The sequence below is a fragment of the Perna viridis genome, chromosome 14 (assembly GCF_037379345.1).
Source record: "Perna viridis isolate PV_CMFRI_1.1 ecotype Kerala chromosome 14, ASM3737934v1, whole genome shotgun sequence".
NCBI classification, from domain to species: domain Eukaryota; kingdom Metazoa; phylum Mollusca; class Bivalvia; order Mytilida; family Mytilidae; genus Perna; species Perna viridis.
In genome coordinates this window covers 31,955,389-31,969,316 of record NC_142458.1, presented here as the reverse complement: position 1 = coordinate 31,969,316, position 13,928 = coordinate 31,955,389, and the positions used below count along the sequence as shown (strand labels likewise).

The window sequence follows — 13,928 nt, the reverse complement described above, 5'->3', positions numbered from 1 at the left end:
AGGTAATGTACTGAAGTATTTCTAACATTCAATAATGACTTGATCGATCTTCTAGTAAAATATGACATGATCTGTTTTCTTGAAGTTTTATTGCAGAAATGTACATACAAAATAAAAAGACTGTGTTCATAAGTAGCATGTCAGTCAGGGACTATTTTCAAAGAGACCAGTAAATAATTATTCGATCAACGTCGCTCTAACTCAATCGGTATCGAAACACCCAATTTTGTTTAATTGGACATAGACCTGTTAAAAATATCGAAATTACAAAACAGCTTCTCCTCTTTACTTTTCTCGATTCATGTGTAATCGAAGATTGCCACTGTACATTACTTTGTAATTTATATATATATACCAAAGATCGTCGTCTTTGGTATAGAGATCAAAAGAGGAAAGCACAGGTTTAATGTTTTTTTTTCTCTGGAGTGTATGGTAGCAGTATATATCATATTACTGTTATTATTTTTCATACATCTATCACTGATAATAAACATTGAATGTAATACGTTGTGCAGACTAAATCAGTGCTTGGGATAATATATTACCGAAAAGAGCTATAAAAAAATATTTGGAAGTGCAAATAGAAAATGCTTGACCATCTTTATCTATTATGAATTGTAGTTCATCAAGATGCCCATTGGCTGTTGAAACACTTGTTCACCAAACGGAGCGAATTCATTGACTTTCAAGTTTACCAGTAAAGTAAACTAATATTATCATATTTTCAAATGTTTCGGGATCTTAACTTTTTTTCGAAAACATAGATCCAAGGCTTATAACAGATAAGTATTACCAGTTGTCCCGTCATTTAAAAACATGTCCGTTGTCCTGGTTGCAGTGTACATGCATCTGTATCAAATGACAAAGGCATCAAATTGTAATCGAATCCATAAAGGAGAAGAAGATTCTATGCAGCTAAAACATTAAATTACTTAATACAATACAAGGTGCCAAATCACTTTATGATGATTACTTACTGCTTTGTAATGAAGTATTAAATTGAAAACGAAAATATCCTTCCACAGTATCATTTTCCTTTCCTGAATGTGACGGACATTTTAAACCACAGTTGCTGGCCCAGCTTTTAAAACATCTAGAAGTTATGTCGTTTCCCACTAAAATCAAACAAATTATTTAATAATAACTAAGTCAAACAACATCAACAAAAAATCGTTTGTCTGAAATGTAGAAAATGGTATTTATTGACTGTCACAATAGAGTGAGAGTACAACAGCAGGAACATGCTTAAGAGCAATGCTAAAATCATGATTATGTTAAATATTTTACTTCTGTTGAAATCACTCCTTAAGAAGATCTCAATTGTTTAGTTATTACATATTTGAATATTAGAAGGAAATAAAAAAAAGTTCAATAGTAATTAGGAGAAAAAATAGAACGATAAAGAAAAAGAACATACGGCATTCTGTATTATGGGAAGTATGGTTATCATGACGTTTCACATAATAGCACGTTGCATTTGTAGTATTGAATCCAAGTGACGTTTTGATTTCTAAAACAGAAATTTATATATTAAGAGATACAATGAATTGTCAAGTATTTTACCTGATTAAAACAAGACAAAACATTGTCATAGCGTCGTAAGAATATGATATGGCATTTTATATATACATTATTTACATTAATATAATTTCTTTCTGTAATAAAACCTGTTTCCTTTTCTAAGCATGATATATTTTTTTTCTTTTTATGTTAGGAGAAGGCGAGGGAAAAAAAGAAAAACAATTACCAAAACGAAATAAAACAAATTGATGTAACGTACACTATACCTTGAAAAACATACATTTTGATGTTTGCCGGAAATGTATTTATTTGCCCAGGATTAGCACAAGTCAGTAAATCTTGTTGAACTGTCCACTTGTTTACACCACATTGGCAAAAACCATCCTAATCAATAGGGATAAACTATGTAATTGTTGTAGTGACATATAGTATAAAAAGTAACACAGCATTTGAAATGCCATAAAAATTATTTCGAAGATGAAATATAACAGCATTTGAACGGTATAAACTTCCCACTTATACCATATTCAATCCCCCATTCCCATTCCCTGTTATTCCCATCCCCGTTCTCCATTGACAATTACCAATCCTTATAGAAAAAAATCCCAATCTCCCAACATAATTCCTCTGTATTTTTCTTATCAAATATTAATGTTATAAATTAAATTTCATGTTTAAAAATTTCAGCATTTAAACTAAAATTTTAATAAAATATAATACATTGTTATATATAAATAATGTAAAAATAATGTTCCCATCCTCCCCTCTAAAATCCCTATCCCCATACATCAACCCCAATTCCCAATCCCCTATACGAAAAAATATGAAGTTATCGCCTTTCAAGTATTTTAGTCTCCAAACAAAACAATATGTTGTTTTACAGAAGATGACGGCATATGTAATTTACCAGAGGTTAACATATACAAAAGATTTGCGCAGATAACACAGATAATAAAAGAGGCTAATATTTTCTAGGAACTAAATCATATATAAATAGTGCTTATAAAAAAATTATAGTTTTTTAAACATGACGCCATCTGTTTTAATATAAAAATCGAATGTCAAATTTAATATTCCCTTCCAACTATTTTATTAGTCGAGAGGTAATATACTTGTATTTGAAAGAGGAATCAAGGGAACCAAGGTTATAACGGTAATCAAAAAAACGTAATCCAGGGACAAAAACCAGACATAGATAACAGACACACACAACAAAGAACACACAGTAACCAAAATCATACATACAAAGTAACAAAAGTAAACCTCGGACTCCACTAAAAACTGTGACATGGACCAGGTGCATCGGTAGGATAAGCGTCCTCTGCTTTTCTAGAAACATCCGAAAAGCGTCGTCTGCTCGTCTAGAAATACCCACCGAATTGCTAATAAACATTATATTACAAAGTCTTTTCAAGTCATGAACATTTAATCAAGTTTTCCTTGAGGTTCCTTTTTCAGTTTTGGTAGAGCGCTTATTATACTTAAACCAAAATCCAATGAAAACACACCTAAAGTTTTATTATATTAACTGCAATTTTAAAGCTTTATTCTTTGTGGATATGGTTTTGTCAGGATTTTAATGTACCACCAACTGGGATGACATTTATATATCAATATAAAAAACAGACGCAATGATACACAGGTGATTTTTTTTAAATTTCGCTACAGGTTTTTTCTTGTTCATGTACAACATTCGCATGTACTTCCTCATTTTCGTTTACCTGTTTATTGAACAAATTTAATAGATAGACACTTTGAGAGATTAAGTAAAAACTTTCTTTCAAAGTTGCAACATAAAACATATTTTACTGCCTCTTCCATATGTGTAGTATTGTGTCACATTTTGTTATGTAAAATTATTTTGTAATTTGTAACTCAAAACATGTTGAATTAATACGATTATACCTGCTTTGCACGATACGATGTTCAAATTCAATAACGATCCATGACTTCATGATAATGACCATAAAATGTATGTAGTGATGACTTCAATCTTGTAGCAACATAACACAGTTCCAGAAGCCTATTTGTTAGAGTTCTAGTGCGATACAAAAAGTCTTCGTAGTTTTGGCAAGCTCTGGCATAACGTATGAGTTGTGATATGAACACTCCATACGCAGGTGCTACAGATGAAAGGAAAGTTGACAATCCTGAATGAAAAGTCATGTGCATTCCCTATTTTGTGAACAAAACTGATTCCTGTGTTAGTTTTTGAATTAAGGCTTTTCAAAAAGGTGGGACGGATCAAGCTTGAATGTCATTCCATCTTTTCGAATTTTCATATTGGATTTACAACATCCGATATACACAACTGTTTGTTATAATTATTTAAAGTGTCTGTATTGACATTTTGGGTAACTGACGTTCTTCACGATTTTCGATGATTTTTTCTTCACATGTCACAGTATAATTTGAGAGACCCGCATCATATTACATGCAACTTAAAATTTTGAAACTTAACACAATTGTTTTTTATACCCCACTTATTAGATATTTTAATCACCTTGCCTTTCAGTCTATTACATTTTTCCGTAACATATTTCTCAGGTTTTCTTGGAGTTAACGCTTAGATATATATGAAATTACCTTTTTTATGACCGGTACTATGTCTACAACTCCAAGTCCCTCACAAATGTATTTCATATTTACCAAAGGACTTATTGATTTGTCCGCTAGTGCATAAAATTGAAAAATAAGTTGAGTGTGTGTTGTCTTTGCAAGATGAAGTAAAGTGTACATCTTGTTTATAATGGTCTAATTTTCTTTATACTTTTTTGAGCAAATTCTATTTTTTTTCCAAAATCCAAATTAAGTGATGGGACTTATACATATTTGTATTGGATTTATTTTTCACATGCACTATAGCTGCATCATGTGTATATTTTAATACCTAACTGTTTATTACCTTTTCACTTGGTCACTTTTTTCAGCAGTATATGCTGTCATATGTACATACATACAGTACTTCAAGTTCTTTATACCCCACACTGTATTTATTTGTAGTGTTTTTGCATATATTGAAGATAAACATGTTACATGCAATTTGGTGACAAATATAACAGTCACACAGGTCCAGAAACGTTAACGCCTTTGCCCTGACGTTCGTCATGTAACTTAATTAAAACATGCACAAAACGTTTTGATATAATGAAAGAGTAATCAATGGAACCAAGATTCTGGCGGAAATCAAAAGAATGTAATCCAAGGACAAGGCCCGGACATTGAAAATGGAAACACACGATAAAGAACATAAAACTACTACAATAATACATACAAAGTGTTAGGATGCTGTATTTTTGCTATAATTGTAAGATTCATATAAACACTGAACATCTGAAACGGAAATGAATCTATTTGATGATGAATGACTGAATGCTATTTTGTGAGTACATTCATTCTTTAACACTGGACTTCTGAGTACACCTTTGTAGCTTGGACTAAGTGCTTGAAGTTATTCTGTTCCGGACTAATACTATTCAAATTAACTTTGGGGTTTCTGCTATATCAAAAAATTCAAAATTGGATATCAAACGTTGGACGGATTAGCAAACTATCCAGACTGTATATTAATAAGTAACTTGATAAGTAACTTTTGTAATTATAATTACTGTAAATTGTAACTCATTACTTTTTTAGTTTAATAAAAAAAAATGTAAAATTGTAATTTGTCTCTTGTTGGCTTCATCTTTCTAAGAGGTTATTTCTGACCTTGACATTTTTGTTGTAACAGAAGTAACAATAGTAAATGAGAAACTGGGTTTCAAGGTTTCAAACTACAAAAAGGAAGGTTGGAGTTGATATTGGGATTATGGTCCAAACTGTTTTAGAATTAGAGGCCAAAGATAAGCATTTCATGGCATTTAACTACATAACTCCAGTAATAGCATAGTTGTTTCACAATATTCGATACAACAATGGATAGACTGGTATTCATTTTGGGGTCAAGACCTGACTAAGAAATTAGTAGCCAAAAATGGGGACCTGAAACATGACGTTTCCTTTTGTACAGACATTAATTTGATTATTAGTAAATAGGTCGCTTTGAAGTCGGATAAAAAAAATTCATACCACCAAAGGAAGGCTTGGATATAATTTGGGGGTTAAGACTTTAATATTATGGGTATAAGGGGCCAAAAAGCTGGCTGTCTGAAACAGGCATTTTCCTTATGTTCAGACTATTAGTTGAGTGAAAATGAATGGATTTCATATACATTTTACAACATAGTGCCATACCACAAAACATGTTTTGGGTTGTGTACTCAGACAGGTACAAATATGTATCTTTTTTACTTCTGGATAATATTTTAAGTATAAGGGTATGAACTGCGTTGGATTTGTGCCATACTCGCAAAGCAAGGTTTGGAATGTGTCCATACATGCCCCAACTGTTCAGAGTTCGACCTTTGCGGTTGTATTAAGCCGTGCCATGCAAAGCATTGTTCTTGTTGTTCTAATTCTAAGCCAGATATAAGGTATAATACTAGCTTTTCTTCTTGTTGTAGGGACTGAAACTGACATGTTTGAAATTTGGTTGCAGTCCATTCCGGTATAACTGTATTCCATTATGGTAAAATTAATTTATCCTGGATTCTGAATGGATTGCCAGCTATTTTCCTATGTGTTTTTATAAGACAATTTTGCTGCTCTAAAACAATGTTGTTTCACTCTATCTAAGACAGAAACGAAAGAAAACAGAGTTCTACTAAATTTCTAGATTAAGAATGAAGTGTCATCAAATGGTTGCACAAATAGATTGAAAAATGTTGTTTATATTCTCTTGTGATTTTAAGCTGCAGTATATGAAAATATGTATGCAGGTTGTCATTGTAATTTCTTGTGAAACATATTCAAATTGAAAATGTGGAATTTTTATAAATATAATATACATATAGTGTGGCGCACTGTTGTACACATTGTGCATGTACAGAAATCATGTTTGATTACTCAATTATGTTGAGAAGGATTTCAAATGTTTGATCAATTATAAATCGTGATGAAAGGAAATAAATGCCTGTGCATTGTATGTCTGTTAATTGAAAAGAATGCTAACCGTGAGGATTTGTGCATCATTTGTTGTTGTTAATGGTAGAACAATATGTATGTCAATTTTAATTTTTTAATTCTTAATATTTGAGATCTGGTAAGCAAGCTTAACGTGACTTTTTGATTGAAGCTGTAAACTTTACTTCATGACCTTAAGGTACGTACGTACAGATTTGTATGTATTTTTATTTGTAGTGATCTGTTTTTTTTAAATATAGATTGTAGGAATCTATAGTTGAGTCAGCAATCTGTCGTTCAGACTTGTGTTTGTGGTGGGTCGATGAGGCATTGCATTTTGTTTTATAATGTGATCTACATCAGTTAAATCAAACAAAATAAACTACAGCAATCTGCAGTCATATAATGGTATATGTATGACCCTGTTTTTTTTTTTTTATAATTTTTAGCTTACAGAAAAAAAAAATACTGGAGAAGATGTTTGAAAATTATGGAAAAAAGATGAAATAGCAATAAAATCTGATACAAAATCATAAATAACTTTATATCCGATAAAAAAATGTAGGGATAGGGATAGCAAACACAAGTGAGAATTGATTGGTGGATCATTTACAGCTAAACAAGAGTTTGCATGTATTATATCAAAGAACAACCTACATGTAGATTTAATCATTGTGATCATTTTTAAGATAATAATTTTCAAGAAACACTATTTCGATGAAATGAGGAAGTAAATACTCTTATTGTTGTGGTTAAACGATATTTAAAAACAATAAAGCTGTTATCAATAATATAAGAATAGCTATTACGAAATACATAAATTGCACCCATTATACCTCACATATGTTTATATCATGGACAGACTAATGTTTAAACTTATAAAGATTTGTTATTGTGTTTAAATGGGGCTGACGATTTGAGTTAAAACAGTTCTCCTTCCGGTCATCAACATCAAGTACTTTCGTACCTACCATTATCGAATCAATTTGTCACAAAAGAATATATTGAAATTCTTTTTCAGTATTAGTCTATATTTGTACCCGAATGACATAATAAGCAAAGGTATTGTGACTCAATTTTTTGAGCGACTAAGTCTTCCTTAGAGATCACATGTAAATAAACAAAATATATTTAGGTATCTATATATGATGTAGCATCAAAACTATTATATCTATTCCATCGAAAAATCTCTAATTCATTAGAATTATAAATGACACTCTTGATTCTCTCTGACCCCTTAAAAACTATGATTGTATTACCCTCCGCAACTTTACAACTCAATGCAATTTGTAATAATATGTTTTTCTGCATATATCTGTCTTAGTATTACATGTAATGCTTCAGCAAAATGGTTTACTCTTATCACAATCGATACATCTGTGGTTCTTTTGCTGACTTGTGGCTATTTCATATTTCAAAATTTATAAAAACAAATTGCAAAAAAAATGTACGAATTTAGAAAAAAAAGTTAGAACATTACCCCTACCCGTAGAAAACTGGTCTCAGTATCAGACAAAATTCTCATTCACGGCATACCGAAACAGTAAATCTCATATTTTAGTCCCTCGTAATTAAGATACTAATGTATCCAACATATATGATCAATTCAAACGTTTAGATTTTCCTGTTAGTGTTACAATTATTATACAATCATAAAAGAATAATTTTCAGCATTTCTTATTTTCTACACACCGTTGTTCAAACAAGATCTTGTATGATCCGGTAGAGGTATGTATATAATATCATAACTTTCGAATTAGACCAAGTAATATATAAAGGATATTTTTAAATAAACCCAATAAAATATTTCTCAGACCAGGTGCATCGGTAGGGTAAGCGTCCTGTGCCTTTCTAGAAACACCCGCCGAGTTGCTCATAAAAAGTCAAGTCCGAGGTAGACGAAAGAGGAAAGGACAACTATGACAGGTTGAACAAATCAGTTTTCATGGCACATGTGGATGCACCGTAACGATCCATGAGTTCATGATGACGACAATAAAATTTTTGTAGTGATGATTTCAATCTTGTAGCAACATAATCCTTCTTCATAAGCCTATTTATTAGAATTCTAGCGCGATACAAAAAGTCTGCATAATCTCGGCAAGCTCTGGCATAACGTATGAGTTGTGATATGAACACTCCATATGCATGTGCTGAACGGATGTTGACACAGATGAAAGGAAAGTTAACAATTTTGAATGAAAAGTCATCACGTTTGTCATTTTAAGTTTGGTCAATAGGTTTTCTTTACCATTGATTTCTTAGTGTGGGTGAAGGCTGACTTCATAGTGTCTGTTATATCCTTTATTAAAAAGAGGAAATATCATAAATACAGATTATCACTCTATAATGGATTTGTGTGTTTCCTATATCGCAGTTCTTACATGATTTTGGTTGCTAGCATATTGATAGCCTCTAAGTTTTCGAAAAAGGAACAACAATAAATGATTGTAACACGACACAAAAGAACTATGAATTTTCAAGGAAATTATTTTTTTATTGAAAAGTCGCCACAAGTCAGCAAAAGAAAGAGTAATCAAGGGAACCAAGGTTATAGCGGTAATCAAAAGAATGTAATCCAGGGACAAAGACCAGACATGGAAAACAAACATACACAACAAAGGACATAAAGTAACTAAAATCATACATACAAAGTAACAAAAGTAAATGAGCAACTCGGACTCCACTAAAAACTGGGAGCATGGACCAGGTGCACCGGTAGGGTAAGCGTCCTCTGCTTTTCTAGAAACACCCGCCGAGTTGCTCATAAAAAGTCAAGTCCGGGGTAGACAAACGAGGAAAGGAAAACCATGACCCGTTGAATAAATCAGTTTTCATGGTGTTGATGGATACACCATAACGATCCACGAGTTCATTATGACGACCATAAAATTTCTGTAGTGATGACTTCAATCTTGTAGCAACATAACCCTGTTCCAGAAGCTTATTTGTTAAACTTCTAGCGCAGGAAATAGTGATAGTAATAAATAGAAAATACCAAATAATCCGTTTATACTTACGTTTAAATAATCTACGAACTTTGACATAAAAATTATGTCTAACTAAGCGATTTTTTGGTCGGGTAAGGGTACATATTTTCAATTGTACTCTAATACCATGAGTGTTACCGAAATTATTTTGGAACCATTACAAAACATTTGGCTGTCTAATGATATTAAGATATGTAAATTCACTTCGTTTTTTAGAAAAAAAGTTAGAAGAATAAAAATATATAACGAAAATGATTGATTTTTGCCTCAACAAAAAATACCAAAATGCTTCAGTTAATTTTTGGCGACAAAATGATTCATAAGTTGGAGGTTTAAGGGAATCTGAAAATCAAAGGGGTGCTTTTGGGAGGGGGTTATCTCAGCCCACGTACCAATAAACTATTTATGAAAATGTATGGATAAACATGATGTTCAACATCCTTATGTGAAAAGATTATGTCCTGTATAATCCCACACTTTATGTTTGTCTTGATATTAATGCTATTCTGATTCAATTTAAGAGTAATCAAGGGAACCAAGGTTATAGCGGTAATCAAAAGAATGTAATCCAGGGTAAAATACCAGACAAGGAAAACAGACATACACAACAAAGCCTTTCTCAAACTTGTAAAATGTAATTGAATATGGATTGAATGGATGTCTGGCAAGACATGCTGGATCCATTATGATTGTTTGTATTTACTGAGTTAATACCAGCAAATGTGTTAATTTTGTTGGTGCTCAAATATTGTAAAGTATGTTATTGAAATATGGTAGGATGCAAACGTTTTGGTTGAGAATAATATTTTGGCTACCGATAAGAGCCTTTTTGTAAATCTCTGGATCTGTAATTGAGAACAATTTATTTGACATGACCTTCAAAACTGAATATTTGCTTGAATGTCTGATATATGCGGTTAGAAACTTAGATTACTCATTTAGAAACGCAAATCAGACGTATGGTTGTAATACGTTGGCCAAGCGTCTAGGTTTTGAATCAAATCTTGATCCCCTTGATTACTAATTAAATTCATTTTTGACTTACTTTAATATCTCAAATTAAATTAACTCCAGTTTTGAATTTGACGGATTAGAAAATATAAAAGTTGAATCTGTAATGGTACAAAAATTCAAATTGCTTTCAGATTTAATGAATATTGGGTATTTCTATCGGGTATGTGGATCATCTATGAGAAATTGCGAATTGATATGATGTGAAACCACAATCCTAAAAAATATATTTCTAGTTTATTTAATACAACATTTATCAACCTACATTAAATGCTATCCCTTGATGCTTGTCTCCAGTAAGCAAACAGGATGTAAGATAACCCTTCATGTCTTTCGTGCGGTTGGCTTTTGTAACGTTCAATCTATAACAACCTAATAAATGATCCATATATAAAGAGTAATCAAGGGAACCAAGGTTATAGCGGTAATCAAAAGAATGGAATCCAGGGACAAAGACCAGACATGGAAAACTGACAAATACGACAAAGAACATAAAGTAACTAAAATCATACATACAAATTAACAAAAGCAAATGAGCAACTCGGACTCCACTAAACACTTATAGCATGGACCAGGTACACCGATAGGGTAAGCGTCCTCTGCTTTTCTAGAAACACTCACCGAGTTGCTAATAAAATTATACTTTCTTTGTATTTACATTCTAACTTACTTATGCATTAAATTAAATAAAGAACAAATTAAAAAAGACAGCAATGGTGATATAGTCCCTAAAACTAATTTCGGGAATTTGCTATTTGTTCTCTGCATTTTCATCATTCATGTTTGATTCGTATTATCATAATTATTTAATTTCTTACAGGTCATTTTCCTTAATATTTTGCAAACATTTGTTAGCGGATTAAATTCTAACTACTCGTCGAAAAGGATCAACACGTCAATATGATTGACTTTTACATAGATTCAAAGCTTTAACATTGAATAATGCAAACTTTGTGGTAAGTTTAGATTTTTCGTAGAGTGCTTAAAGTCCGAGTTGCTCATTTGCTTTTGTTACTTTTGTATGTATGATTTAAGTTACTTTTTTGTTCTTTGTTGTGTTTGTCTGTTTTTCATGTCTTTTTTTCTACACGAAATCACTTTAAAATTATTAAATTTAAGGTCAATTATTAATATAATAAGAAAACAAATAGTTACTACCAAAATATTGTAAACCACAGTAGTTCAAATATTGCTAAATGTTTTGTACTTCTCGACACAATTTAACAAGAAAATTCAAAGTTGAACAAAAATAATTAAAAGTTATTCCATCTTTCTGCAAATGTAGAGAGATACAGCAGTGATTGGTTCTCTCTTCACAAAATGACAACACATGCTGAAGTATTACCTTTCAAAGATATCCAGCTGGGATGTGTAAGATATTTTCCATTCCATATTCTTAACTCTGGATACTTTGAGTAAATGGTCTTGTGAACAGCGCGGCACAGAGGTTTTACCTCAAACTGTCCTCCCAAAGATTGACATTTTTTCAATGAGTCAGTGATATTTAAGATGCCCTCCAAAAAGGTTGGAGTGACTGAAAAATATTTGTATATCCATTAGAAAATACAGCAGGGAAAAAAACAGAAAAAAAAAACAAAATGATACAACTTCACACGAAATGTTAAAGGTTATTGCTTCATTCAAGGGAATTGCTATGCTGTTCAAAGAAAGACTGTTATATGTTTTTTGAAGAATTAAATGACCACCAAAAGCAGAGAGATCATATCAGAAATTACGGCATAGTATAAAAAGAAGAAGTTTTGATTGATTGATCTAAATTTAACAAATATTGCGATTTACAGCTACCAAATGTTCATTTATAAGTGTAATATGAAATAATTGTAGCTACATGTATAAGACCTTTTAAATTAATAAAAGACCTATAGTGCTACAACTTCATTCATATTTCTGATTTCTCATTTGGAACTGAGAAATTTCAACTTGGAATTGAAAAACGCCATATTAAACTGAGAAATGTCAACATTTAATTGAGAAAAGTCAATTTAAAATCAAGAAATATCAATGAGTAAGTGAGAAATGTCAATTTGAAACTGCAAAATGTCAATTTTGAAATGGGAAATGTCATGTGTGAAATACAAAATGTCAACTTTGAACTGGGAAATGGCATGCTGGAACTTCAAAATGTCTAAAAGGAACCGTGAAATGTCAACTTGGAGCAGAGAAATGTCTATTCAATCGTAAATCAAGAAGTACGGTTAGCAAGACTGTATTGCCATTTTAATAAAAGAGTAATCAAGGGAACCAAAGTTATAGCGGTAATCAAAAGAATGTAATCCAGGGACAAAAACCAGACATGGACAACAGACATACACAAAAAAGAACATAAAGTAACTAAAATCATACATACAAAGTAACAAAAGTAAATGAGCAACTCGGACTCCAGTAAAAACTGGGAGCATGGATCAGGTGCACCGGTAGGGTTAGCGTCCTCTGCTTTTCTAGAAATACCCGCCGAGTTGCTCATAAAAAGTCAAGTCCGGGGTAGACAAACGAGGAAAGGAAAACTATGACCCGTTGAATAAATCAGTTTCCATGGTGTTGTTGGATACACCATAACGATCCACGAGTTCATGATGACGACCAAAAAACTTCTGTAGTGATGACTTCAATCTTGTAGCAACATGACCCTGTTCCAACTGTCGATCTTTTAAGATATTTATCAAATTGATAATAAAAATAATATCTGCATAGGAAGTAAACATGTGAGGGGTTGAATTATTTAAATTATATGCTAACATTTCACTTTGAGTTAATTATATGTGTACTTACGTTCTCCATAAGTTTGAACTATAAAATAAAACAAAGCGTGAAATATCAGTAACTCCATTATCAAATGCAAATTAGATTGCTAGATCTACAAATTTGCCTCAAGTTGACAGGGAAAAAAATCTCGTCTATTGATTTCTTTCTATATCCGTTGAAACATTTAAACAACTATAGATTGGTAACATTTTTATCTTTGTCTGTCTAAAAATACCAAAATCAATTCCATTTGAAAATCATTTTGGAAATCGTGGTATTATGTGACATACACCACCTGTGTTTTGCCATATAAAAACAAATGCAAGACATGATTCAGAGAAATCAAGATCATTTTTAACTTCTTAAGATCCGTAGAAATATATGCCCAAATATTGTACACAACTTAGATTTGTACAAAATGAAAATTCACACAACGTAAATGCATTGCACATACAAATAAAATTTTAAATTTAGGCTTGATACCATTGTTCCTTAACTGTCAAATTTGTAACTTCAAATTATTCTCAATTCGCCTCTAGTGTAATTTGGTGTGAACTTAAACGAAATTAATCTCAAGTTAACACCAATAGAGTGCTAGTTTCGTTTTTACAGTTATATACTATATACACATGTACAAACTGA

The 13,928-nt window shown here is 31.7% G+C and overlaps 1 protein-coding gene across 10 annotated transcripts in view; it reads right to left on the bottom strand.

The window, feature by feature from the left end:
• The window catches only part of LOC148599003 (uncharacterized), a 32,244-nt gene extending 18,751 nt beyond the window's left edge, over positions 1 to 13,493 (bottom strand). For all 10 annotated transcript variants that reach the window (XR_015918402.1, XR_015918403.1, XM_088560726.1 and 7 more), the window contains exons 1-6: positions 13,314 to 13,493; positions 11,869 to 12,057; positions 10,789 to 10,895; positions 1,788 to 1,905; positions 1,418 to 1,510; positions 978 to 1,115 (exon numbers count right to left, since the gene is read on the bottom strand). Coding sequence is in view for 8 of the 10 variants with exons in the window: in XM_088560726.1 (XP_088416852.1) it covers positions 978 to 1,115; positions 1,418 to 1,510; positions 1,788 to 1,905; positions 10,789 to 10,895; positions 11,869 to 12,057; positions 13,314 to 13,371 (703 nt within the window). In the remaining 2 variants the exon portion in view is untranslated. The remainder of the gene's footprint in view (positions 1 to 977; positions 1,116 to 1,417; positions 1,511 to 1,787; positions 1,906 to 10,788; positions 10,896 to 11,868; positions 12,058 to 13,313) is intronic.
• Between the last annotated feature and the right edge of the window lie 435 nt (positions 13,494 to 13,928).